Source organism: Coffea arabica, chromosome 6e (assembly GCF_036785885.1).
Source record: "Coffea arabica cultivar ET-39 chromosome 6e, Coffea Arabica ET-39 HiFi, whole genome shotgun sequence".
In the NCBI taxonomy this organism is placed as follows: Eukaryota; Viridiplantae; Streptophyta; class Magnoliopsida; order Gentianales; family Rubiaceae; genus Coffea; species Coffea arabica.
Window position 1 is genome coordinate 17,699,218 of NC_092321.1, and position 27,680 is coordinate 17,726,897.

Here is a 27,680-nt window from a genome sequence, read left to right on the forward strand (position 1 = left end):
GATGAAATGGGTCTAAATTCAATGCATTTAGAACAAATAATTTATAGTAGGAAAAGTAAATGTTATATTTAAAAAATGAAAAAAAAATTCTATTTTAAAGAAAAGGAAGAAACTGGTTAGATTGTTCTAAGAAGGTAAAATGAGTTTTGAAATTTGATGAAATGATTCACTTGATGGGAAGGACTATATTAATAAGCAGTGCTATATTAAATACCGGAAAACTGGGACTCGTTTGATTGTAATTGGCAAACAACCTGATTAGACTGATTTAAAATCTCAACAACCTCAGGATTATGCTGTTCAATTGTACTTGTGAGAGGTTGCAAACTCTTATATCCTATATTCTGTGCTTGAACCAACTAATTTTGTTTAGCTTTTTTCACTGTCATCTTAAGCGCTTTCTCTTTCTGCCGATTTCTATAGGTGGAAGATTCACCTACTGAAAACTCCGATGGAGTAGACATACATGAGTGTAGGCTATTCAAATTTGCATTTGGCAGTGAAAATGTGCTAACAAAATCCGGTTTAATAGGCTGAATAGATTTAGAAACATTTGGAAGAGGCCCTATAATCTGTGATCTCATACATTCTTGCTGAATTGAATGTTTTTTCTAAGATCTTTGAACTTTCAATGTAAGAGCTTTCTCTTTCTGATGATGTATCAAAGTTACGCTTTGGCTATTCGTAAACTCAAATGACGCATCCATACCAGTTTGTATACTATTTGAATTTACATTGAATAAAGAAAATCTAGGAAGAGACTGAACAATAGAAGACTTGGTCACAATCTTAGCAAACTCTACATTTTGATTTTCTAAAGAGCCTGCCTCTAAAATTTGATTTGTCTGAGATGCTTTGGCCTATGATCTGACACTCATTTGTGTGGGATAGTTTGTCAAGTTAAAAATTTTGAAGCATCAAGTTAAATTGTGTAGGATAGTTTGACACTCATTGGTCGTAGTATCGATGAAAAGTAAATTTTGAAGCATCTAGTATTCTAAAAATTGTGAAAAAAAATATTAAAAATAGGAAAAAAAAAACTATGCTAAACAAAAATAACAAAAAAACAAGTTAAAAAAATGAGTTCATGAGCTACATTTGTGAGGGTAAGGTCAAGATTGTATCCTCAAATACTCCTCTACACCCGATAAAAACCGATTGCAAGTTTAACTTTATTCTTCTAATTTTAAGGCAAAAAAATTAATTTAAGCTAAACACATAACGTGCATTTTAATTAATTAAAGTAGAATAAAACATCTAAACATAGCATGATAAATAGAAAAAACCAATAAGAATGAGATAATTAGTTCCAAAGCTTCTACTGGAAAAGCCACCAACCAATGCTTTGGCGTCCCATTATATCACATTCGATAACAATCAAAAGTAATTAAAAGAAAAAAAATGAAAGAAAATATAAAAATAAAAATACAATAATTAAATGCACCTATGCCCTATACGGGTGACATCATTTCCAAAAAGGAAAAATAAAATTAATTACAGCTTAACTTGACAAATGACAAACTAATTAAACTAACAGCCAACTAGTTAACTGCTAAGGACCTAATTGAAAACATTAAGGTAAAGTCTTGGGGTCGAATTAGAAAGTACAAAAAATCGGGGGCAGAAATTAAAAGTAAAAGAAACTAAGGGGGCTATTGCTGGAATTTCAAAAACTGAGTCATCTTCCCCACGGGAAACTCCTGCCCGCTGCAGCACTGGTTCCTTCTTCACTAACGAAGTTGCCGGAAGCTGGAAATCATCAACTCTGGCCAGCGTTAGACCGGCTGGAATTTTCCCTCTCTCCCCCATGCACAAACACACAACACACACACACACTGAAATTCTTACAAAAAAGCAGCAAAATAGGAAAGGGCAAAAAGAAACAAAAGCTGGCAAAAAATTGGGGATGACTTGGTCGAATCGCCCGTTTCACTTCGTCTTAGAGACAACTAGGTCTGAGTCGATCGAGTTTTTCTCCGAGTTCTCGGCGATTCTTTGATCTCCAATGTTAGGTGGAACAGTCGAGTCGTCAGTCTCCGACTCTCCCTAGTGTTTGAACCATGGGCCTACTACCTAGTACCGAGAACAATATCCTTTATAGTCACAGTTCTTTAACATTATTCAAAAGATGCAGTGGAATTTCAGAATATCCCTTCCAGATCTTGTCTGCTTTTCCTTCCCATAGATGCTGCATATGAGAAATTCATCGAGTAATTTTCTGCTATGCCTCTCCCATATACCGAATAGATCGAAAGCTTAAGAAGTCAAAAGTATTTTTGTTTTCCAGTGGGATACTGATCACAAAATATAATGGCGAAGCCCAACTGACCAAGACTATTCCAGATTTTTTGGGGAAAAAAAAAAAAGAAACAGGAAAAAAAGAGAGAAACAAAGATGCACTAAACACAACTAAAAGTTTCACCATAGTAAATCAACACAGCATTTATTTAATAGAGGAATTGCATTACAAGCGAGACATTTTCACTCCAACACTAAGAAATTAAGACCAACTACACTTATTCTTGACAGAGCAGAAATCCAGTCTCAAGCGAATTGAATTTCTCTTGTTTGGAAGCAACATCAAGACTATGCTACAAAAGCAGCGATACAGACCTTCACTTCACTTTTGATTCTTTCATGTTTGATTTATCCTAATTTTGCTTAGCATCATCGCGGGTTCCCTTATGGTAAAGGAGCATTCATCCAAGCTTTGATTCGAAATCTTAGATATGTAGCTTTCCCTCCTGCGAATTAGCTTTGTCACCATTGTAAAGGATCAAAAAGGATTCAGGCTTTGACTCGAAATCTTTCATATACGGTTTTCCCTCCTGCAAGTTAGCTTTGTCACCACCGTAAAAGAATAAAAGGGATTCAGGCTTTGACTCGAAATCTTTCATATACGGTTTTCCCTCCTGCAAGTTAGCTTTGTCACCACCGTAAAAGAATAAAAGGGATTCAGGCTTTGACTCGAAATCTTTCATATGCGGTTTTCCCTCCTGCAAGTTAGCTTTGTCACCACGGTAAAGGATTAAAAAGGATTCAGGCTTTGACTCAAAATCTTTCATTTGCGGTTTCTCCTCCTTTGAATTAGCATCACGACCATGGTAAGGGAGAATGGATCTAGGCTCATCTGCGTGGAGAATGGATCCAGGCTTTGACTCAAATTCTTTCAATGTATTAGACCCAAGGTGCTCATTTTGTTCAGTAAAAGCACCAGGACCGGCAGCAGGTCGCAAAATGCCCCTGGGGTCCTTTCTTGCCTCCGTGAAGCATGCAAGCTGCACATTCGGGGCAAATGACAAAATTGAAGAAACCAGCATCAATATATATTAGGTAAGTAAATATAGCGGGGAAGGTAGGCTGCACACCAAATTATGAGCCTTGTGGGTCTTGCTCAAGTGTCATTCTATACAGGTGAACCTTGAATAACTTAAAAGATTTTTACATAAATTTAGGACCTTTAATTTCTTGCTTCTGAACCTTACCCATTATACCAAGACCTTCTCAGCCTACCTCTACCTGTATAATGGAAATATTGGAGATGAATTCCTCTAACTAACAAAAGTCAAGTGTCAAAAGTCAAGTTACAGTGACATTTAAGTTTCGTACAGCCCACATTGGAATGTTTGAAAGGGAAGCTTTATGACCATAGAACTAGAAAGCCACCAAGTCAGCTTTGCTCTCCTTAATCAGAAGAGTTTCCAATCCCTCCGGCGCCGGGAGTGGGGGTGGTTAGAGTTGAGGATAGTGTGTGAAAGCGAAGAAGGAGGAATTTTTCCAAGTACATAGCTTTAATTGAGAGGATCATAATAATGCTGAGCAATTAACGGATTTAAGTGTGTCTAACAATCAAAGAATTATCTCTTATGAACTCAAATAGAGTACTGATGTTTGAGAAATCTTACCAGGGCAATTGAAAAGAACGCAACGAGAGCAACAGATGAACGCATCCTGTCTTTGAAGTTTGAACAGCTCAAAATGAAACTTTGACGGTGTAAGAACTCTTGGGGCTACGGCTATTTATACAAGAGGATAGCCAAGTGAAGCTGGCAAGACTATGGCATGGATCACGTGGCTGGTTGGTTCGATTTGAGAAGTTGCTGCCTTCGTACACCAATCCACAAATTACCAAAAATTTTGCATTTTCCTAAAATCATCCGTCGATTTCAAATAACAGTACATTGCCAGTGTTTTCAAGACTCAACTTAGTTCATAGAGATATTCACATTGTAATTAATGATGAATAAAAAGTGTCACTATTTTGAAAATTTACAAGTCATTATTTTGGTATAAATGCATAGCCCGATTTTATTCAATCACATTAACAGAAGAAGTGGTGGTAAAGAACCCTAATAGAGATGGTTTTATAATTAAGCCCCTTAATTAACCTTTATTACCTAAAAGTAAAGGTAGTATGGGAATTTCAAACTTTTCTTTATATCAATATAGACGGTTTTCATCCACCTTACCTATCAGTTTAAACCAATAAAGTCTTTTGGATATTTTTGAATGAGAAGGGGGTTCAATAACGTGCAAATCATAGGAAAGTTTTGTGCATTTTACTCAAAAAGAATAAATTCCAGATTGATCCACCATATTATCTATAAAAATTAAAAAAAAAAAAAAGATTGATCCATATTGAATGCGGATCCATACGGAGGCCGTGGAATTGATGCAATGACTCATAGGTGTACCACTTGCTTTCTTGTGGAGCGAGGGAAGGGGAGGAAAGGAGGGAGGGAGAAGGGGAGTCAGGAGGGAAGGGGGAGGAATGGTGGTGGCAGTGAAGAAAGGGAAGTGCTGGTGGCAGTGTTGAATTCAAAGTCTTGAATTCTTCAAGCCTTAATTGTTGACCTTTCTAAGGCCAACAATTGTTGAATTTGGTGGCCTAATGTCTATCCCACATCGGTGGGATTATTGGAAGAACCTTAGCTTGAGAGCTATAAATAGCTCTCAAGTCCTTCCAATTAAATTGTACCAAAAGGAAAAGAAAACAAAAGAATTACACCAAAAAGGATTTTGTAATTCTTTGTATTCTTTCTTCTCTCCCAAAATTTATAAAAGCGGGTCGCTTGAGTGGTGCTCGGAGAGTAGGCAAATTGGCCGAACTCCGTTATCAATTTTCGGGTGCGTTCTTTCCTTATCTCTTTTATTTGTTCCGCATTTATTTATTAGTTTCTTTTCTATTGTAGTATAGTATTCAATATATTTGTCTATATTTGTCGGGTATATTTGTAGTATATTATACGGTTCATTTGGGTGTATTTTTCTTATTCGTGTGTACGTATTATTTATGTATACACGGGTATATTGTGATAATACACCGTGCACGTAAGTTCTGTCTAGGAGACTGGGTTTTAAGTGGGACCGCTTGTGACCCCTCCAGCCTTTCCTGGGAATTTACTTGGAATGGTAATTCTGTCTAAGGAAATTGTTTCGACGATCTTTCCTGGGAATTACTGAATCGGTTTAATCACTAGTTGTATTTTTGAGTGGGAAATTACCCGATTTCCCCAACAAGTGGTATCAGAGCCGAAGGTTCGTCCTTTGGCTTGTCTGTAGTTTGTTATATTGAATACTATCATTTGAGTCTGTAATGGCATCTGACAATTCCACGTCAAGAATTGTATCTGGGGCATCGGCTTCCTCGTCCACATGGTCGAGAATTCCAATGTCAAGTTTAAAGGTGGCAGTGGAGACATTTGACGGTACTGGCCATTTCGGCATATGGCAAGGCGAAGTCATGGACTCCCTTTTCCAACAGGGTCTTGACATTGCCATTGAAGAAAAGAAACCAGATGACATAGAAGAGAAGGAGTGGAGTACCATAAATCGGTTGGCATGCGGAACTATTCGATCGTGTTTGTCCAAAGAGCAAAAATATACTTTCAAGAACGAGACTTCTGCATGGAAATTGTGGAGGGCATTGGAGGGGAAATTTCTGAAGAAGAGTGGTCAGAATAAACTCCTAATGAAGAAAAGATTGTTCCGTTTCGATTACCAACCAGGTACTACTATGAATGAACACATCACTATGTTTAATCAATTAGTAGCAGACCTGTTTAATTTAGATGTAAATTTTGAAGATGAAGATTTGGCTTTGATGTTGTTATCATCCCTTCCTGATGAATTTGAACATTTGGAAACTACGTTACTTCATGGGAAGGAAAATGTGTCTTTAGATGCTGTATGTTCTGCTTTGTATAGTCGTGAATTGAGAAAGCAGGATAAAATGAAAAAGAAAGTAGCTGCAGCAGATGAAGCGTTAGTGGCAAGAGGTCGTCAACAAAGCCAATCAAAGGGGAGAAGAGGAAGGTCCAAATCGAAAAGCAGAGTTGCCAAAGATGAGTGTGCTTTCTGTCGTGAGAAAGGGCACTGGAAGAAAGACTGTCCAAAGTTGAAGAAAAAAGGGAAAGCTCCGCAAGACGTAAATATTGCAGAATGCAAAAGTGATGCGGAATCAGATTTCTCTTTGGCTGTATCACCTTTAACATCCCATCCAGATGAATGGATTTTGGATTCAGCTTGTACCTACCATATGACTCCCATGCGGGAGTGGTTCTTTGAATTTGAAGAATTTGAAGGTGGAGTTGTGTACATGGGAAATGACAATCCATGTAAAACAGTTGGGATAGGTTCAATCAAGCTGCGTAATCATGATGGATCCACCAGAATCCTGAAGGATGTTCGGTACGTGCCGAATTTGAAGAGGAATCTCATCTCCTTGGGACTCTTGGAGTCAAAAGGCCTGGAAGTGAAGATGCGAGATGGAATTCTTAAAGTAACTTCGGGAGCACTTGTGATGTTGAAAGGTGTGAGGAAGAATAATCTGTATTACTACCAAGGTAGTACAGTTGTTGGGACAGCAGCAGCAACAACATCTTCCAGTAGCAAGAAGGATGCGGAAGCAACAAAGTTGTGGCACATGCGATTGGGACATGCTGGTGAAAAATCCTTGCAAAATCTTGCCAAACAAGGATTATTGAAAGGTACGAAAGTTTGCAAATTAGAATTTTGTGAGCATTGCGTTCTGGGAAAACAAAGAAAAGTGAAATTTGGCACTGGTATCCATAATACCAAGGGTATTTTGGATTATGTGCACTCAGATGTGTGGGGACCTGCCAAGACTCCATCCCTTGGTGGCAGGTATTATTTTGTCACTTTTATTGATGATTTTTCCAGAAGAGTTTGGGTGTTTACTATGAAGAGTAAGGATGAGGTGCTAGAGATTTTCCTTAAATGGAAAGTTCAGGTTGAAAACCAGACGGGAAGAAAGATCAAGATTCTCCGAACAGACAACGGTGGAGAATATAAGAGTGATCCCTTCCAGAAGATATGCCAAGAATGTGGCATAGTTCGACACTTCACAGTTAGAAAAACACCGCAGCAGAATGGGGTGTCAGAACGTATGAACAAGACACTAGTGGAGAAAGTACGTTGCATGCTGTCTAATGCTGGGTTAGGCAGAAAGTTTTGGGCTGAGGCTGTGACATACGCTCAACATCTCGTCAATCGCTTGCCATCATCTGCAATCGGTGGCAAGACTCCATTAGAGGTATGGTCTGGAAAACCTGCAACAGATTATGATTCTTTGTGTATTTTTGGTTCTACTGCATATTATCATGTAAACGAATCAAAGTTGGATCCACGTGCAAAGAAAGCTCTCTTTATGGGCTTTAATGCTGGAGTTAAGGGATACCGTTTGTGGTGTCTAGAAGCAAAGAAGACCATTATCAGCAGGGATGTTACCTTTGATGAAACTGCCATGTTGAATAAGGTAACACAAGATGGAACCAGTGGTACTCCGCAACAGGTGGAGTGTACGCCGAAGCAGGTGGAGTTTGAGCAGATAATGGTGAGCCCAACAAACAGCACCTTCAGTGACTCTCCCATGACAGAAGAAGAGTCAGATGAGGAAGAGGTTTCAACCCAAGAACCTCAACAGCAGCAAGAGTCAATTGCCGTCAATAGGGCAAGACGAGAAATTCATAAACCTGCTCGTTTTGTTGACATGGTGGCCTATGCACTTCCAGTTGTTGATGATGTTCCATCCACATTTTCTGAAGCAGTTCGAAGTACAGAAGATGGTAGATGGAAAGATGCTATGGAAGAAGAGATGCAATCTCTTCAGAAGAACAATACGTGGAAGTTGACACAACTACCGAAGGGCAAGAAGGCAATTGGATGTAAATGGATATTTGCAAAGAAAGAAGGATTTCCTGACAAGATTGATGTTCGCTACAAGGCAAGATTGGTGGCTAAGGGCTACGCTCAGAAGGAGGGAGTTGATTATAATGAGGTATTTTCTCCAGTTGTTAAACATTCCTCTATTAGAATTTTGTTGGCCTTGGTAGCGCAGTTGAATTTGGAGCTAGCTCAACTTGATGTGAAGACCGCGTTCCTTCACGGTGACTTGAAGGAGGAAATCTATATGACTCAGCCAGATGGATTCAAAGTTGCTGGTAAAGAAAATTGGGTTTGTAAGCTGAGCAAATCGTTGTACGGATTGAAACAATCACCGAGACAATGGTACAAACGATTTGACCAGTTCATGATGGGTCAGAAGTACACAAGAAGCAAATACGATCACTGTGTGTATTTGAGCAAGCTACGAGATGATTCCTACATCTACTTACTCTTGTACGTTGATGATATGCTGATAGCATCAAAGAGCCAAGTTGAAATTGATAAATTGAAGGCTCAGTTGAGTAAAGAGTTCGAGATGAAGGATTTGGGAGAAGCCAAGAAGATTCTCGGCATGGAGATAAGTAGGGATAGAACGAGAGACAAGCTTTGTCTGACACAAAAGCAGTATTTGAAGAAAGTACTACAACGTTTTGGCATGAATGAAAATTCAAAACCTGTAAGTACTCCGCTTGCTCCTCATTTGAAACTTAATAGCCTATTATCTCCAAAGACGGATGAAGAGCGAGCATATATGGCGAAAGTCCCGTATGCTAATGCAGTTGGTAGCTTGATGTATGCAATGGTGTGTACGAGACCCGACATTTCACAGGCAGTTAGTGTGGTAAGCAGGTTTATGCATGATCCAGGCAAGGGTCATTGGCAAGCTGTGAAATGGATTCTACGGTATATCCAAAATACCGTAGATGTTGGATTAGTATTTGAGCAGGATAAATCACTTGGTCAATGTGTAGTTGGATATTGTGATTCTGACTATGCAGGTGATTTGGATAAGCGACGTTCTACGACTGGCTACTTGTTCACATTTGCCAAGGCGCCAGTTAGTTGGAAGTCTACTTTACAGTCAACGGTGGCTTTGTCAACAACGGAGGCAGAGTACATGGCGATTACAGAAGCTGTGAAGGAGGCAATTTGGCTTCAAGGATTGCTTGAAGACTTGGGAGTTGGTCAAAAACACATTGACGTGTTTTGTGACAGTCAGAGTGCTATTCACTTAGCAAAGAACCAGGTCTTGCACGCAAGAACGAAGCACATTGATGTTCGCTATCACTATGTGCGGGAAATTCTCGAAGAAGAGGAGATTATTCTCCAGAAGATTCGGACTACGGAGAATCCTGCAGATATGCTGACCAAGGTGGTAACAAGGTCCAAGTTTGAACATTGTTTAAACTTGGTCAATATCTTGCACATTTGAGTTGGCGCCTGACGGCGCAAATTTGGAAGCCCCACAAGGACCGTTTGATTTTTTGTTTGAGGGAGAAGATTTGTATTTTTTGGGTGGGATTAGAAATTATGCCAAGGTGGAGATTTGTTGAATTCAAAGTCTTGAATTCTTCAAGCCTTAATTGTTGACCTTTCTAAGGCCAACAATTGTTGAATTTGGTGGCCTAATGTCTATCCCACATCGGTGGGATTATTGGAAGAACCTTAGCTTGAGAGCTATAAATAGCTCTCAAGTCCTTCCAATTAAATTGTACCAAAAGGAAAAGAAAACAAAAGAATTACACCAAAAAGGATTTTGTAATTCTTTGTATTCTTTCTTCTCTCCCAAAATTTATAAAAGCGGGTCGCTTGAGTGGTGCTCGGAGAGTAGGCAAATTGGCCGAACTCCGTTATCAATTTTCGGGTGCGTTCTTTCCTTATCTCTTTTATTTGTTCCGCATTTATTTATTAGTTTCTTTTCTATTGTAGTATAGTATTCAATATATTTGTCTATATTTGTCGGGTATATTTGTAGTATATTATACGGTTCATTTGGGTGTATTTTTCTTATTCGTGTGTACGTATTATTTATGTATACACGGGTATATTGTGATAATACACCGTGCACGTAAGTTCTGTCTAGGAGACTGGGTTTTAAGTGGGACCGCTTGTGACCCCTCCAGCCTTTCCTGGGAATTTACTTGGAATGGTAATTCTGTCTAAGGAAATTGTTTCGACGATCTTTCCTGGGAATTACTGAATCGGTTTAATCACTAGTTGTATTTTTGAGTGGGAAATTACCCGATTTCCCCAACAGGCAGCGGATGGTGATAGGCAGTGAATGGAAGAAGAAATGGCTGGTAGTTTCTTCTTTTATATATATATATTTTTTGTTAGGTGTATTTGAGATCGTGTGTATTTGTAGTGATTTTGAGACTATTTTTGGAGCTTGTTACTATAGATTCCAAATATAAAAACTAGTTTTCCAAAAAAACTCATTTTAAAAACATAGGCCAAGATGAGACATTACATTAGAAAACAAAGATGTAATTTTCAAGGGGTAAAATTGTAATTATAATATGTTAAAGAAGAATCAGTTCCTCGAGCACGCTTCATTGTATCCATATATATGTATTATTTGCTTCTTGTCTTGTGAAAACCTTCAAAAGAGGACTTGCAAGGGAAATAATACCTACCAACTGATGGATTCCAAAGCACTTGTTTCTTGTGTTCTCCTCCTTCATCTGTTGATTGTCCTGGTAAGTTACTTTGACAGTAAATTGTTTTTTGTGATTTATATGCTGTGGACTTAATTCTCGCTGTCTTACAACACTATACAACCTGTACAGGGAGCCTGTGATATCATACCCAAGGCCAAGGATAGTGGTACTAATGCAATCAGGCTCCAGGGCATGGATGCTAATAATCCTCATCGAAATGATAAGACACATCATGTTGCTCACGTCCATGAAAAGAAGTCAATGCACGATCCTTCTCTTTCCTCATCCCACATGATGCATCAGATGGATCCAAGAGCAACCGTGTTTTTCGTTTTAGATGATCTCAAGTTAGGCAAAACATTGAGTATCCTTTTCCCTGACGGAGATCCTAGTCCTTTGTCCTCTCCTTATCTCTGGCCTAGAGAACAAGCCGATGCTATCCCCTTTTCATTGGCAAAACTCCCACAGATTCTTCAACACTTTTCATTCCCTCAAGGATCTCGCAAAGCCCAAGTGATGGAACATACACTCCGAGCTTGCGAGACTAAGCCTATGAAGGGAGAATCCAAGGCTTGTGCCACATCCTACGAGTCATTGGTAGATTTTGCACGAAAGATCTTGGGATTGAATACCGATATTGAAGTTTTATCAACGCATCGCCTCGTAAAATCTAATGCTGCTAGATTACAGAACTATACAATCACAGAAGCTCCTAAACGAATTTCAACTCTAAAGATGGTTGGCTGTCACAGCATGCCATATCCTTTCATAGTTTTCGGTTGCCACTATCAGCCGGGTGATAATCATTTATACAGGACTGTTCTATCTGGAGAGAATGGTGATAGGGTTGAAGCTACTGCAAGATGTCACATGGATACCTCCCAATGGAGCCATGATCACGTTTCCTTCCGAGTGCTTGGTATTGAACCGGGCACTGCCCCTGTTTGCCATTTCTTCCCGGCAGAGGACTTTGTATTGGTTCCATCTACTTCTTCAATCTAGTAATATCCAAGAGCTCAAGTGCTTTCAGCATTTTAGTTGTTTAGCTTAAGTCGCCTTGTCTGAATGTGTAATACTAGAAATCAATAAATTCGTGTGCCTCATGTTTGATTATCTGTATTCGAATAAAACTCCGTGGAGTAGTAGCGCTACTTTTGACAATCAAAGTTTTATATACTTCAATTTCTTAGAGCATCTCGAACACGTATGTTACTAGATTGCAGCCTACAATTTTCCCCCCCTATTTTCTGCTAATATATCCCCCAATGTAGAAATTTTTTTTTCTTGGAGCGGAGGTTTGTTAGGAGAGTATCAATTCAAACAATTTACTTAGAAGACAAATTTTCAGGAGCCTGGATTAGAATGCTACTTTTAATTGGTGAACAAGTGCTTGTCTCTTCCTAATTAGTCACTTTAAGCAAGTCCTGGGAGGATGTTGAAACAATTGATAATTCTTCATTATAATCTATCAGTCACAAAAAAAAATTTTCTAATGAAAATCTCGCTTGTTAAAAATAGTATATTAATTCTTGTCTTCTCAACTTATCTTGCAAATTCAACATCTGAATGGTTACTACATGTCCTCCACAAAAAGACAACGATTAAGAATAGACAAATACTAAAAATAACAAGCATGTGAACCTTTTTGAAATGACGAACATTGTGAAGGATACAAAAATGAATGACACTTTTAGTAGAGCGAAAGAAGTAAAAATTTAATTTTGCGATCGGCATAGCTCTTATTTTGAGTTAAATATATATTGATTCCACCAATAATGTATCCTATTAAAAGTAAACTTTTTATTCTCACTATGGTAAAATGGCAAACATCCGCGTGTACATTGATCGATATGTAGACAATTTTTGGGACTAATACATAGCAGAGTTTTGAAATTCAAGTTGAGACATCGACTCAGTCGAATTTAGGTTAGGAGTCAAGAGGTTAAAGTGAGTGATGTGAGTATGAATCCTTATTATCATGCCCTTTCACATGTGTGGCTATGTGAGCAATGAATCCTTAGAATCACCGGTTATAATGAATCCTTATGCACATTTAATTGACTTCATATTTCGTACCCACAGATAATCAAAGATATAACTGGGTGATTCACGAGTTGATAGAGTGTTTCTAAATGATAGTTGCACCTCTTCATCACATGATTCTGGTTGCTGATCAGAATCCAATCTTCTTCCAATAGCTTCGTTTGGTTCAGATTGTGTCTTTCTTGTGCCTTTCAATCTTTACAATTTAATAATTGTTTCTTAGATTAATAATCGTCTTTCTAACACCATTTTGTTGAAAAAGAGGTACGAAGAAAGACAAACAGATAATAGAGTAAAGCTCTGTTTGGATGGGAGTGTTTTTCAAAAATTAGTTTTTCAAATACAATAAAAATTTTTAAAAAGTACTCTAAAAGGTAATCTAAAAATTAGTTTAAATTTTTTTTAAAATTTTAAAAATATCTAAAAATATATTTTAGAAATTCTTCTACTCTTAAATATCCCAAAATATAATCTAAAAACTCTGTTACAGCAAAACTTTTTAAAAACACCCCAAAAAACAGCTAATTCCAAAAGTTTTTCTTATGTAGTAGCTGAACTTCTTGATCGCATAATTGTGGCTGTCCATCTCTTTGATTTGGATTCCGATCTTATTCAAATACTTTTGGAGGGGTATCCTATAATTAGAGTTAGAGGTGGAAATTTGTCCCAAATCCCAATGAGCTACCCATGCCCAAAAGAACTTTGGGCGGGATGGGTATTGTAATTTGATATTGGGTTTAAAATGGGATGCATCCCAATTATACCATTATTTGATGGAAAATGTTGGGAAATACTTGGGTACCCATTGGGCCTAAATATCTTCCCAAAAAATTTCATTTATCCAAAAATTCATCTTTGATTTTTTTTTTTTGGCAAAAATCTGATTTTTTTTCACTTCCATTTTCTTTCTTTTCCTTTCTTCACTTTCCTACAAAAGAAAACCAGTTAAGTAAAAATGATTTCATTTAAACAACTTTGAAAAAATAAAGATAACAATAAAAATAAAATGAATTGGTAAAATTTTGGTGTCTACAAGAATTAATGCTTTACTAACAACTGTTAGCATCCTTTATGTTGATTTTATGCTAATTGTTGAGTTATCTATATAGATTTCTATATGCAACCCCGTTATCAATTTTTAATCAATTTCTTCGTTTCTGTGCTAGCTTTATTCAGCATTTAATGTGAATTTCTTTTGTATCAAAATTTGGAAATTTTAAGAATGTCAGTAAGAATGAATTTGGTGTTAAAAAATCTTGTTTCTAGTCCTTGTGTCAGACAACATTATGGGTAAGGTTGGAATATGTCTGTATATCTATCTTTTTCTTTATTTGTTAATCCAATTTTTGGTTTAATCCAGGGAGAAGATATGTTCATTCTTACCAAAATGTTATGTCTTTTAAAAGTAACTGTTGATCGTTTTAGAGTGTAAATGAATTCAGGAAAATATAAATTCACAATAAGATCAAAAGAAATTTAATAAATAAAAATATTAAAGTTATATAAAAAATAAAAAAGAATTAAAGGGAAAAAAATATAGAAAATAGATTTGGGTATTGGGCGGGATCAATCTAAACCTATCTCAATGTGATCCCGCCCAAGTTAGTTCCAAAACACATATGGGTAAGGTTAGGTCCAAACCCATATGATTCGGTTCCATTTCGAACCCAAGCAAATCCTGCCCATCCCGCCCATTTTGCCACCTCTAATTTAGAGTGTCAATCACAAACTTAATTATGTTGATTCACCCAAACTCACGCTTCAATAACTCGTTCAAACCCACCCACTAATTTTAAATAGGTCTAAATGGGCATCAAATTAAACTCATTTAATTAGTAGGCAGTGGATTAACTCGAATCACTTATTTATACCCATTTAAAATAATTATATATTTAAACTCAAGTATTAAACAAATAAATTTGAATTTATTATCAATCTAATAATAATAAAATATTATTATTTTTTATCAGACAATATGTAAAAAAATAAAAAATTAAATTATAAGCATTTAAATTCGTTTAAATAACCTATTTTGATACCTCCACAGACCCCTGTCTGCTCATTGGACATTCCACCACCACTTGTTCAGCTGTTCCTTTCGTCCAGGCGGTCGCCAGTGTCTATCATTTTCGGACTCGGGGCACGGACGGTTGCAGGTGTAATCTCAGCCGCACAAAATTTTGAGGGCCAATCTTGGCCCTTAACCGTGCAGGGACGGTCATACTGATGACCGTCCCTGCCCCAAATCCATCATTTTCGAATACCAGGTAAGGCTCTGACATTAGGGTCCACCTGCCATAGTGCCATCCCATTGATTAACCAAGTTACAGCGCTGTCATATTTGTCAAGCCATCCTTCATTATTGGATCTTTTATTCTATATATGGGACTGTCCTTACTGTTCCCATGAAAGACTGGTCCAGAAATGTATGGCAGCTGTGAAATACGCTGGCTCTCTGAATCTTGTCCCATGAAGATATGCAGCTGAAAATCCGAACGCATTGGTTTCACGAGTTTTCCTATCCACCATGCCTGCCAATTATCTATCACCATATAATAGAGTGTTTTTAAAGTTTACGGACCGACCGATTCTAAACATTGAACCGAGGATTTGGTGGGTATTCGGTCCGAGTTAATCAATTGAGTTGAACAGACATTGATCAGACCTGCTCAAAAATTGGGTTTGAATAAAGAAAATTGAGTTTTTAACTACATATTTTGTGAGACTATGAGCGGGTTTAGATTGTAATTATTGGGAAGTTTTATAGAAAAAATATAATCGTTTGGTTGTTAACGAGTGGATAAAAGAATTGAGTGTTACCTAATTGATGAAGGATAGAGTTTTTCTTATGTAGTGGCTGCACCTCTTGATCACATGATTCTGGTGATTATCGATCTCTTCGATTTGGATTCCAATCTTATTCAAACATTTTTTATTCTTTCAGATTATGTCTTTCTTGTGCATTTCAATCTTTGTAATTTAACAATTGTTTCTTAGATTGGATTTTGATTCTGTTAGACTATGTCTTTCTTGTGCATTTCAATCTTTGCAATTTAATAATTGTTTCTTAGATTGGATTTACATGTTTAGTTCTGGAGAGGCCCCCTGATCTGGATTCGAGACCTGGCCAGTTGTATTTCTACTCAATTACGGATATTTAGTAATTTCATATTTTATTACACCATTGTTTCTAAGATTGGATTTTGATTCTTTTAGATTATGTCTTTCTTTTGCATTTCAATCTTTGGAATTTAATAATTGTTTCTTAGATTGGATTTACATGTTTAGTTCTGGAGAGGCCCCCTGATCTCGATTCGAGGCCTGACAAGTTGCATTTGTACTCGATTTCGGGTATGTAGTAATTTCATATTTTATTACATCATTGTTTCTTAGATTGGATTTTGATTCTTTTAGATTATGTCTTTCTTGTGCATTTCAATCTTTGCAATTTAATAATTGTTTCTTAGATTGGATTTACATGTTTAGTTCTGAAGAGGCCCCCCTGATCTCGATTCGAGGTCTGACAAGTTGTATTTCTACTTGATTTCGGGTATTTAGTAATTTCATATTTTATTACACCATTTTTCAACTCAATCAAATCATATTTTAACTTTTGTCACACTATTTTCCAACTCAGTTACATTAAAAGGCAAACTTGTGAGACCCCATCAACCCCCGCTCCTATTAATATTACACATGTAGATTATATTTTAAAAGGAAAATTGCCAAATTGGTCCCTTAAAGTTTCGGAAAAAAAGCTTTTTTTAGTCCATCAAAATTAGAATTAGTCAAAATAGTCCATCAAATATAACAAAAGAAAAGTATCCTTTTAGTCCGCGAGCTCATTTTTTGATCGGTCTTCTAGCCAAAAAGTGTGTGCCTTTCTTAGGTACCCACAATTTAAATAGCAAAATGGGAAAACAATTTATTTTCTTCCAAAAAAAGCACATGACAATCATATGATCACCTCCTGAATAGGGAATCGTAATTATTATCCATCAAATTCATAATCGAAGAAAGAGTAAACTACAGGTGACCTTTACACTTTCTTGTTTGATTATGGATCTGGTGGATATGAATTAAGGTTCCTTTGCTAGAGGTGTGGTTATGTGATTGTGATGTATTTTTTATTTAAGAGAAACAAATTGCGTTTCAATTTTGCCGTTGAAATTGTGGGAACCAGAGTGAAGGTGCATTTTAGGCTTAAAAATTGATTGAAAGTGAGTTTTGGGACTAAAGGAGCATATTTTTTATAATTATTTTGATGCTTATATCAAAACCATACAAATTTACACCGAATGTATTAAAAATTATACAAACTGATTTGAACTAGATAGAATTTAACTTGCTGTATAAGACAATTTAGTATGCATAATAATGGTTTCTAGATATCGATTCTTAGACTTCTTCTGAGCTTTGATTTGCATCTTATGTGACGGATACATCGAATTGACTTCATAATTCGTACCGACAGATAATCAATAATGCAACTGGGTTGATAAAGAATTCAGTGCTCTTAAGTGGTAGTTGCACCTCTTGATCACATGATTCTAGTTGTCGATCTCTTCGATTTGGACTCCAATATTTTTCCAATAGTTTTGACTATTTCAGATTATGTCTTTCTTGTGCCTTTCAATTTTTACAATTTAATAATTGTTTCTTAGATTAATAACTGTCTTTTTTATGCCATTGTGCTGAAAATAGGTACCAATAATGACAGACTTAAGGGTAAATCATAATTGAGGACAAAATTTGAGAGTTTTTATATAAAAAATATATTATAATACTGTTCTTAAAATGTGATGTATGTAAAGTAAAAATGTAATTAGAATATATAATAAAAGAATTCTCACGAAAATTCACAAAAGTTTTTGGCAAAAAATGCAATCCAAAGATTTGGTGAGCTAGCGTTGGATGCGTCGACACTGGACCTCTATGATTGTCCGTCTACTTACTTTTATAATTAAGGTTTTCTGCTAAAAATAAAATAATGTCTTAGGTGCAACGTTGTTTTCTTGAGATTGACTCCGCAGCAGCCACATTTTTCTTCTGAGCTCTAACTTGGCTCGCATGTGGTGGGTACTGTTTCCGTATAAAACAATTTGTCATGCGCAATAATGGTTTCTGGATATAGATTCTTACATTTCTTCTGAGTTTTGATTTGCCTCTTACATGGTGGATACACCCAATTGACCTCATAGTTCATACCTGCAGAAAATAATCAAAGGTATAACTGGTGATTCACGTGTGGATAAAGATTTGAGTGGTTTTCTAAGTAATAAAGAATCAAGTGTTTCTTAAGTAATAGCGGCACTCTTGATCACATGATTCTGGTTGTTGATCACTTTGATTTGGATTATGATCTTATTCAAATACTTTTGATTCTTTGAGATTACGTCTTTCTTGTGCATTTCAATCTTTGCAATTTAATAATTTTTTTAAAATGAGATTTACATGTTTAGTTCTAGAGAGGCCCCTGATTTGGATTTGGGGCTCTGTTTTGAAACTCGGACCGGACCGGTCGGTCGAATCGGGAACCGGCCAGGTAGCCGGTCCGAGTCATATTAAAAAATCGAAAATTTAAAACCAGGTCAAAGCCGGTCAAAAACCGGGTTTGATCGGGTAAAAATCGGTTTTTTCGGTTTAACAGTAAATTTTTTTTAAAAAAAATTAAACTTTTTAATATTATGTTTTGACCCCCTAAATTGTTAAAACTTATTGATATACCTCAAATATTTGATACTTTATAAATATTGTCCTAAAATTTGATGTTATTTTTCAATTAAATTCATAATTTTAATTCTAAACTTGTTAATATTTATTAAATAATATAAATTGCTACTTGATTGTTCTAATTTCTTTGTATTTTCTTGTTAAATATATTTGAAACATCAAATATATATGAATATACCTTTATTAATATCAATATATTATTAGATATTATATATATAATATTTTAATTTTTAAATAATTTTTATTTATGACGTTATCCGGTTCGACCCCTATCGACCCCCGGTCGAACCCATTGACCCCTGACCCCTGACATCGGCCGAGTCGCTATCCGGTCCGGTTCTGAAAACATAGATTTGGGGTTGTACTTTACTCGATTTCGGGATAAGTTAGTAATTTCACATTTTATTGCACTATATTTCAAATCAATTACAATATATTTAAACTTTTGTTATACCATTTTCCAACCCAGTTACATCGAAGAGCAAACTTGTGGAAAATAAAACTTATAAAGCCCCTGATCCCATTAATATTACACATGCAGATACTATTATAATAAAGGAAAAATTGTCAAATTGATCCCTTCCATTTTCAATAACTTTTTTAGTTCCTCACAATTAGAATTAGCTAAAATAGTCCCTTAAATATATATAAAAAATACATCCTTTTGGTCACGGAGCTGATTTTTTATTAGTTTTTTGGCCAAAAAGTGCACGCCTCTTAGGTGCCCACAATTTTGATGGCAAAATGGGAACACAATTTATTTTCTTCCAAAAAAAAAAAAAAAACAAAGCACAAGACAATCATATGACCACCTCTTGAATAGAGAATCCTAATTTTTATCCACCAACCTCATAATCAAACATGAAAGAGTAACCTGCAAGTGACCTTTATGCTTTCTTGTTCGACTATGGGTTTGGTGGATAAGAATTAGGATTCCTAGAGAAGTGATCATGCTATTGTCATCAGTTTTTTTTTTCTTTTTTTCAAGTGAAATGAATGTTCCCATTTTGCCATTGAAATTGTGGGAACCTAAGACACAGTGCGCTTTTTGACATGAAAACTAATCAAAAGTGAGTTCTGAGACCAAATGGGCGCATTTTTATTTAATATCTAAGAGACTATTTTGATTGATTTTGAATGTGAGTGACTGAAACTGTGTTTATTAAAAATATGAGGGACTATTTTGACAAACTTCCGTATAATAAAGATTGACCACTTTTTCTAGGAGTTTGGACATTATCCATTTGGAAGTATTACTATTTTGATCCTTTATTGTTATAGTTTTACTCAATTTACACTGTTTAGCTCGTTTCCATAAGGAATATTTTTTCTGGGATCTGCAAGGAAAATCAAGGGAGCTAACGGAGGACTTGCATGTGTGAACCACCATGCACGTTGCATAACAAATTTTGCTCTTTTATTATTGGGCAAAAAAAAAAAAAATGGCGACCACTAAACTATTTCTGGCATCTACTTGTAGCTACCAAACTATTTCTCGTCTCAATTTAACCACTCAACTAATTAATCAATATACCCTTGGTTATTTCATGGCATTTTGCTCTTAGTTTACAAATAAACCAAACACAAATCAAGTGTCAAAATTTAAGGGTAATCATATCCACTAAATTTCTCAATACAAATCTAAAAAGTCCAACAACCACTAAACTATTCCCCTCGTACTCTTTTGACCATTCAAATATAATCACTAAATTCTTAAATCAGTATACTAGCAGTCATTCCGTCAAATATTTCTGTTAATGCTAAAGGAATGAGTTCTATGTTCATTTCACATACCCAAAACAGGACAATTTTGTAAGGTCAACTTTTTAGATTGTTTAAATTTTTTCCCATTAATATTACACATGCAAATAATATTACAATAAAGGAAAATTTGTCAAATTGGTTCCTTCCATTTTTGATAATTTTTTAGCCCCTCGCAATTAGAATTAGCTAAAATAGTCCCTTAAATATAAAAAAAAAAATGCATCCTTTTGGTCACAGAGCTCCTTTTGGTAAATTCCTTCTTATACCTTGACATTAAATTTTATTTAATATGAACGACACATATTATCTAGACGTCCAAATAAAGGAGATCATTGTAACCTTTCAAAAACTTGAATGGAGCAACATGAAATTGTTATAAACCTCAAAGGTGTTTTACATAAATATCCCCATACATTGGAACACATTTACAAGCAGATTTTATCATGCTAGTACCTTTATAGTCAATGAAAGCTAATACACTCAGTGCCACATTGTTCCCTCTCCCTCTCTCTCGTTCTTCTCACAAGTTGTCTAGCGTGCTGCTTTGCTTCTCAGGACACGTTGAAGCTTTTGTTCTTTGCTAGCTAGGTAATTATTATATACCTGGCTCTCAATTTCTGTGGTCCACTTCATTAATTGATTTTTTTTTTGTAAAAATTTTAGGGTATCAATTTCAGACGTTTGTTTTTCTTCGTTATTGGAAAAATCCAGCAGCTGTTTGCATGCTAATATATGGGATTTCTCTTTTGCTTAGATCTGGAACACTTGCTGTCTAGCAGGAAAGAATTAGTACCTGCATATTATGTGACCCTGAAAAAAAAAAAACCATCTTTCTTTCTGTCCTTCATTAGTTTGGCACTAAAACTTGAGTAAGGTTAACAGGATTGTGCGGTACAACCAACAATAATGGAGGGGGAGAAGATGGATACAGAGGGAAAGGTGGAGACAGAGAAGATGAACAAGGCAATTGCGATGGCATATGATGTCCAATCTAAAATAGTAGAGGATCTAGTTGGCGATCACTTTCATGTTGGCTTCTATGACTCTAGCTCCGTTGTCCCTGGTTCTGATGTCCATTCTGCTCAGACTCGCATGATCGAGGCGGCCCTCCGTTTTGCCTCTGTATCAGGTATATTCAACGCACCACTCTTAAGTTATGGATTGGCAGTTTATCTCGAGTTTTCTTCTCTAAGTACAAATGCTGTAGTTATGAAACAAAACTGTATTTTGCTGCAGAGCTAAGCTTTTTACTTGGGTGCAGATTAATTCCCATTAATTTCGATTGTGACTTCGTTGAGTCATCTATCTACCCCGGCTATCAATTTGTATAGTCTCCGACCCGTTTTGGACGTGAATCTAATTAGTATAGATAGTTTAATAAAGGGCAAATTCCACTTTACCCCCGGGATTTAGTATTTTTTACATGACCCCCCTTATAGTTTCAAAAACTATATATAACCCCCTCATGATTTGGATTAAAGTGTCAAAGTGATGGGAATGATCATTCGCAACGGAGTCACCTAAAATGTCAAAAATACCCTTATGTAAAGTTGAAAATTATTTAGGATAAATTCCACTTTACCCTCCTGTAGTTTAGCATTTTTTTACATAACCCCCCTATGATTTCAAAAGTTATACATAACCTCCCTATCATGAACTTTGAACTAAATAAATTGATAAAACATTTCTAATAGAAAAGGCACTTATGTAACCTTGCACCCAAATGATAAAATTGAACACTAAATAAGTGCTCTTGTCAGAATCTCTACTACATGAAATACTTCGTCGTAATCTTAAGGATTAATTTTATAAATACTGTCAGTGTATATACTATTACCATTAAATATATAATACATGTGCAAAATTTGAATTTGACAGTATATATACTTACAATGTATATAAAATTTATTCTAATCTTAAACAGCCACCTAATATTAAAGAATTATCTAAGATGGAATAGCATTTCTCGGCCAATTGCGCTAGTCATGCATCTTGTTCTTAACAACACAAAATATTGCTTACCTTCGAAAAATCAACACATAATTTTATTGGTATCACTCAAAATTGGGTCAATTTCAATCATATTTCCTGAGATTTGACCTAATTAAAAAGTATGCCTTGTGATTTGATCAGATTACAGTCGAATCCCCCAGTAGCAAAACATTTGTCAAATACCTGGCCCTCACTTTAAATACAATATTGGCAATTAAACGCAGCCCTCACTTTAATTCTATTATTTCCTTTCAAGTCAAATACTTCTTCACACATAAGAAAGAAAATAAAACTTTTAGTTCATGACCAAACAACACCATTTCAACTTTTTTTTATCAATCAGTAATATCTATACTATCTTACCCTATAGGGGAGAAATCCAACTGCGTTGTATAAAGGGCTAGAGAGCAAGCAAGTTCATCTAAACCAAAGAGGTGCTCTGACACACTTTTTGAAATTTTTTTAACTATAAGTTCTGGATGTAGGGTTTAAACTTCCGACGTACAATCTAAAGAGGAATTTTAAATCCCTTAGTTTGAATTGAAGTACCAAATTCTACACCCAATAGTACATGCACATGTAAATGGGGATAATCAATTGGGGAAGGATAAAAACAGAAGCAACATTTTGTTTTTCTTTTTTCTGTTGGTCTTTCCTCATTTTAGTGGTTTTAGTTTTTCTTTGACTACATTTGCAATGGATTTAGGTATTTGGCTATTCAAAAGGTTAGATTACAAATTGGTCAAAGTACAGGATTAGTTCTATAATTTGGACAAGCCTGATGCAATGTGAATATAAATTAAGCATAGAATTTGTTTTTTGGGGCAATCATATGCAATTTCTGTAATTGATACTCTGGGTTTAGGTCATGCACACATTGAAAAAAGAAATGGTTTGATTGCTTTTCAATGTGTCTATTTTCTTTCCTAGTGAAACATCCTCCTCATAATTTCTAGTTTTTTCTCCTCTCCAACTTGGTCGTTTTTTGTTTCATTTTTTTGTTTAGTAGTCAACCAACGGGCATTATTTATCATGAAATAATATGCAGAGGATCCATCGAAGAAACCAAGAAACATACTTGATGTTGGATGCGGTATTGGTGGCAGCACCAGGTACCTAGCAAGTAAATATGGTTCTCAATGTAAAGGCATCACCCTTAGCCCTGTTGAGGCTGAAAGAGCTCGTGTTCTAACTGCTGCCCAAGGATTAGAAAGCCAGGTTTGTATGAACTCTCCGTCTTACAATTTTGAACGATTTGCAAGAAGTTATCAATTGTTAAATCACCCTTGCCGCTCACTCTTTTTATGCAAGTGCACAATAAGTAAAAATTTTCATTCCTCCATTTCTTAAGGAATGATGACAGAGTGCATACTACTACTATGGTTTTGAAAAAAGTAATAAATTGTGTTCATGAAAGCAAACCAGATACTCAAAAGTTTCAAGAATCCTAATTTGTGATAGTTTTGTTTTGATTATCCATCCTCACCTTTACTTTTTATACACTAAAAATGCAAAATTTTTGAATCCTGAATTTTAGGGGATAAAATTATCTCATAATAGAATTGAATTCAAATATGTATTATCAATAAGCTTAGGTAATGATGTTAACTCTTGAATTTGGATACATACGTATGTGTGTACATATACATATACATACATATATATGTGCGTGTGTGTATGTGTATGTGTATATATACATACATATATATATATATATATATGTACATATACATATACATACATACACACACACAACATGCACACACATGCACATATACATGCATATATATATATATATATATATATATATATATATATATATATATATATATATATATATATATATATATATATATATATATATACACATATATGTGTGTATGTATATAGATGTATGTATGTAGAATTAATCTTCTATGCAATAACTAATAATTTATACACTATTAGATTTAGATGAAATTCAAATTAAGATTAATTATTATGCATGTCAGTATAGAGAAGATTAACAATATATTATTGATTATGCCAAGTTTTAAATTCAGATCAAGTCACATTTCAAATAAACTTTGTAGAATGACTCGGAACTTTACTCCAAATTCCAAGTAAAAGCCACCACAATGCTAGAAAGAGAAGTAAGAAAGAAAAAGATGCAAAATCATTATGCAGATATATAGTAGTGCTGCTTTCTTTTCCTAACAGCTGCTAAAACGTACATAGCAGGTTTCCTTTGAAGTGGAAGATGCATTGAATCAGCCATTTGAAGATGGTTCATTCGATTTAATTTGGTGCATTGAATGTGCAGATCACATAAGCGACAAAACAAAGGTTATATTTCTTGTCGCAGCTTCCTTTACAATTACTATTTCTCTTTTTTTGTTTTTTTGTTTTTATCATTCTTTAAAAATGATTATCTACCCTACTTGTTGAACGTAGGTATCACATAAATGTCAATAATGTAAAATTCTGCTGATGTTATTTTCTTCTTGATGAAGTTTGTTCATGAGTTGAATCGGGTGGCTGCCCCTGGTGCTACTATCATTTTAGTTACTTGGTGTCATAGGGATCTTTCGCCCCTTGAACAAGATTTGCATCCGGATGAGAAAAAGTTACTGACCCAAGTGGTGAGCGGAAGTCGTGTTAAGTGGATTTCTGCTGCTGATTATATGAATTTATTCAAGTCATGCTCTTTTCAGGTATTCAATTGCGTTTACTTTTTGCGGCTCATTTATTCGACCAGAATCATTATTTTTCTTCATCACAAAGTTTTCCTTTTCCCGATTATCTAAGCCTCCTGTTGTTAATTAGGAGATCAAGTATGCAGACTGGTCTCCACACGTTGCTCCACATTATGCAGAAATGAGGAAGATAACGTTGTCATGGAAGGGAATCATGTCGTATGTTAGACATGTTGGTACGCATTGTGTATTTCACTGGCATATATAGCCAATTCATTACCATTATCTACCTTGTAATTGTATGCTATAATTCTTAACCATTTCTCCATCTTTTCTCAATTTCAATTAATAGGATGGAGGCAAATGAGCATCAAGTTTCTGATGATGCCGTCAGTGTTCGACACATTCAAAAATGGTCTGCTTAAGTATTGCATTCTTACGTGCCAGAAGCCTCAGTAGTTCAGTTCCAGTGATGCTTAATGTCCATGCATAAATATCACTCCACAGTCGATAATTCCTTGTTTTTCTTTCTCAAAAGCTAATTTGTACTTGTATTGTTCCTCAAAACTTGAGAATCTTTCTGATTTTGAGATTTACCATTAGAATTTTCCTTTTTTTTTTTCTTTGGAAGATCTACTATATTGTGCAAATGCGTTGCACAAGATCTTGATATTTGACATTGGAGTTTCGAATATCAAAACTGATGTCATTTCACCCATAATTTGTAAGTAGTTTTTAAGTTCTCAGGTAATAGGAGAGTAAGAGGAGCCCTATTTTCCATCCACTTTAAGGACAAAAGAAAGAACTAAAAAAAAATAAAAAACTGGTCATTGGTCAAAAAGTTTAAAATGAAAAAAAAGAAAAGAAAAACTAATAGTTGGTCTAGTCTCTAGTATGTTAAAAAATGCTTGATTAAACCCATTCGCTGTATACCTGTCCTTAGACCTTCCGGTGAATACTTGGTTGCAGTCAAAAGCATAAAAATTTACTATTTCTTCTTTTTTTTTTTTTTTTTTTTTGGGGGCTGGGACCACAACTGAGCGCTTTGACTCAACTTGTAATACATGTTATACCGAGAACTAGCAGACTTGGTCCACCTAAAATTGAAATAAAAAGAAAAAGTTCCAGTCGAGTTGTCAAAGCTGAGGTGGAACTTTTAGTTGCATATTAATCCAAGTTTTTTTACTTTTCTTTTAAGAAAAGCAAATTAGTCTAAGTTGAACTCTCCAACGGCTGGAGATGAGAAAACCAAAGAAAAATGTAGAAAAATTAAGATGCCAAGATAAATGAAAAGAGGCGTACCCACGGCCACGGATGGTACACTGCAGTTTCCAAAAGAGACATCCAATAAAAAGTTTAATTCTAACAATTTGATATCTAAGTGAAAGATGTCTTTCTTTTTCAATACTTGGAATAGTCTCTTTTTTTTTTTTTTTGAATAATGGCAAACCCCATACATGGGGGAGGGATGTCACCTCTAAATTTTATTAAAAATGTAAATTAGAAAAGAAAGTATTGATTATTCAATACTTGGAATAATCAATACCACGTATAATAGACATACTGAAATTCGTCCGGTTTAGATTGTAATTTTTGGGAAGTTTTATAGAAAAATATAATCGTATTGAGTGTTTCCTAATTGATGAAGGATAGAGTTTTTCTTATGCAGTGGCGGCACCTCTTGATCACATGATTCTGATTATCGATCTCTTTGATTTGGATTCCAATCTTATTTAAATATTTTTTATTCTTTCAGATTATGTCTTTCTTGTGCACTTCAATCTTTGCAATTTAATAATTGTTTCTTAAATTGGATTTTGATTATTTTAGATTGTGTCTTTCTTGTGTCTTTCAATCTTTGCAATTTAATAATTATTTTTGAGATTGGATTTACATGTTTAGTTCTGGAGAGGCCCCTGATCTAGACTCAAGGCCTGACAAGTTGTATTTCTACTCGGTTTTGGGTATTTAATAATTTCATATTTTATTACACCATTGTTTCTTAGATTGGATTTACATATTTAGTTCTAGAGAGGCCCCATGATCTGGATTTGAGACCTGACAAGTTGTATTTCTTCTTGATTTTGGGTATTTATAATTTCATATGTTATTACATCATTTTTTAATTCAACCACATCATATTTCAACTTTTGTCACACTATTTTCCAACTCAATTACATTAAGGGTCTGTTTGTTTGGGCGAAAATGTTTTCTGGAAAACATTTTCCACATTGTCCAATGTTTGGTTGTTAATTAATTTGGGAAAATGATTTCCAATGGAAAAGAACTTACACCTAGAGAAGGAAAATAACTTCCTTGTCTATCATTCTGAAGTTATTTTCCTTTCACACAGCTTTCACCGAAAGATGGAAAATCGCGGCCTCACTCCACCTCCCATTGAGACAATTGAAGACCCACTCCACCACCCAGCTTCCCCCCCTCTCTCTCTCTCTCTCTGGGATATCAAAACACTTATAATTATCTTTTCTTGGCCCCTAGCAATTCCAAACTTGAATAATATTTTGAAGAGTTAAGAACTCTGGTTTCCATATATCAAGAAAACAGAGTAGTGTTACTTTGAGTTCGGTCAACTTTGATTAGTTTTCATGAGGTACTAACTACATAG

At 35.3% G+C, this 27,680-nt stretch overlaps 3 protein-coding genes across 3 annotated transcripts; 2 read left to right on the forward strand and 1 right to left on the reverse strand.

Annotated features, from left to right (window-relative positions):
- Positions 1-2,500: 2,500 nt before the first annotated feature.
- LOC140009564 (uncharacterized) lies at positions 2,501-4,061 on the reverse strand. The gene is made up of 2 exons (XM_072055519.1): positions 3,906-4,061; positions 2,501-3,278 (listed from the first exon to the last, which is right to left on the reverse strand). The coding sequence occupies exons 1-2, from the start codon at positions 3,948-3,950 to the stop codon at positions 2,724-2,726; spliced, it is 600 nt and encodes a 199-aa protein (XP_071911620.1). The 5' UTR covers positions 3,951-4,061; the 3' UTR covers positions 2,501-2,723.
- Positions 4,062-10,737: 6,676 nt separating this feature from the next.
- LOC113722478 (BURP domain protein USPL1-like) lies at positions 10,738-11,960 on the forward strand. Its single transcript, XM_072055521.1, has 2 exons — positions 10,738-10,886; positions 10,977-11,960. The coding sequence occupies exons 1-2, from the start codon at positions 10,830-10,832 to the stop codon at positions 11,847-11,849; spliced, it is 930 nt and encodes a 309-aa protein (XP_071911622.1). The 5' UTR covers positions 10,738-10,829; the 3' UTR covers positions 11,850-11,960.
- Positions 11,961-20,704: 8,744 nt separating this feature from the next.
- Positions 20,705-25,670, forward strand: LOC113696498 (gamma-tocopherol methyltransferase, chloroplastic-like). The gene is made up of 7 exons (XM_072055522.1): positions 20,705-20,975; positions 21,270-21,516; positions 23,428-23,597; positions 24,600-24,704; positions 24,872-25,072; positions 25,185-25,290; positions 25,407-25,670. Exons 2-7 carry the CDS (start codon positions 21,294-21,296, stop codon positions 25,511-25,513), a joined length of 912 nt encoding a protein of 303 aa, XP_071911623.1. The 5' UTR covers positions 20,705-20,975; positions 21,270-21,293; the 3' UTR covers positions 25,514-25,670.
- Positions 25,671-27,680: the final 2,010 nt, after the last annotated feature.

Bases quoted from the DNA above. Each gene is read 5' to 3' on its own strand.
- LOC140009564 (XM_072055519.1), bottom strand. From the start codon at position 3,950: ATGCGTTCATCTGTTGCTCTCGTTGCGTTCTTTTCAATTGCCCTG. The intron at 3,279-3,905 runs GTAAGATTTCTC...CCGAATGTGCAG, and splicing joins CGTTCTTTTCAATTGCCCTG to CTTGCATGCTTCACGGAGGC.
- LOC113696498 (XM_072055522.1), top strand. From the start codon at position 21,294: ATGGAGGGGGAGAAGATGGATACAGAGGGAAAGGTGGAGACAGAGAAG. The intron at 21,517-23,427 runs GTATATTCAACG...AATAATATGCAG, and splicing joins CCGTTTTGCCTCTGTATCAG to AGGATCCATCGAAGAAACCA. The intron at 25,291-25,406 runs GTACGCATTGTG...TTCAATTAATAG, and splicing joins GTCGTATGTTAGACATGTTG to GATGGAGGCAAATGAGCATC.
- LOC113722478 (XM_072055521.1), top strand. From the start codon at position 10,830: ATGGATTCCAAAGCACTTGTTTCTTGTGTTCTCCTCCTTCATCTGTTG. The intron at 10,887-10,976 runs GTAAGTTACTTT...CAACCTGTACAG, and splicing joins TTCATCTGTTGATTGTCCTG to GGAGCCTGTGATATCATACC.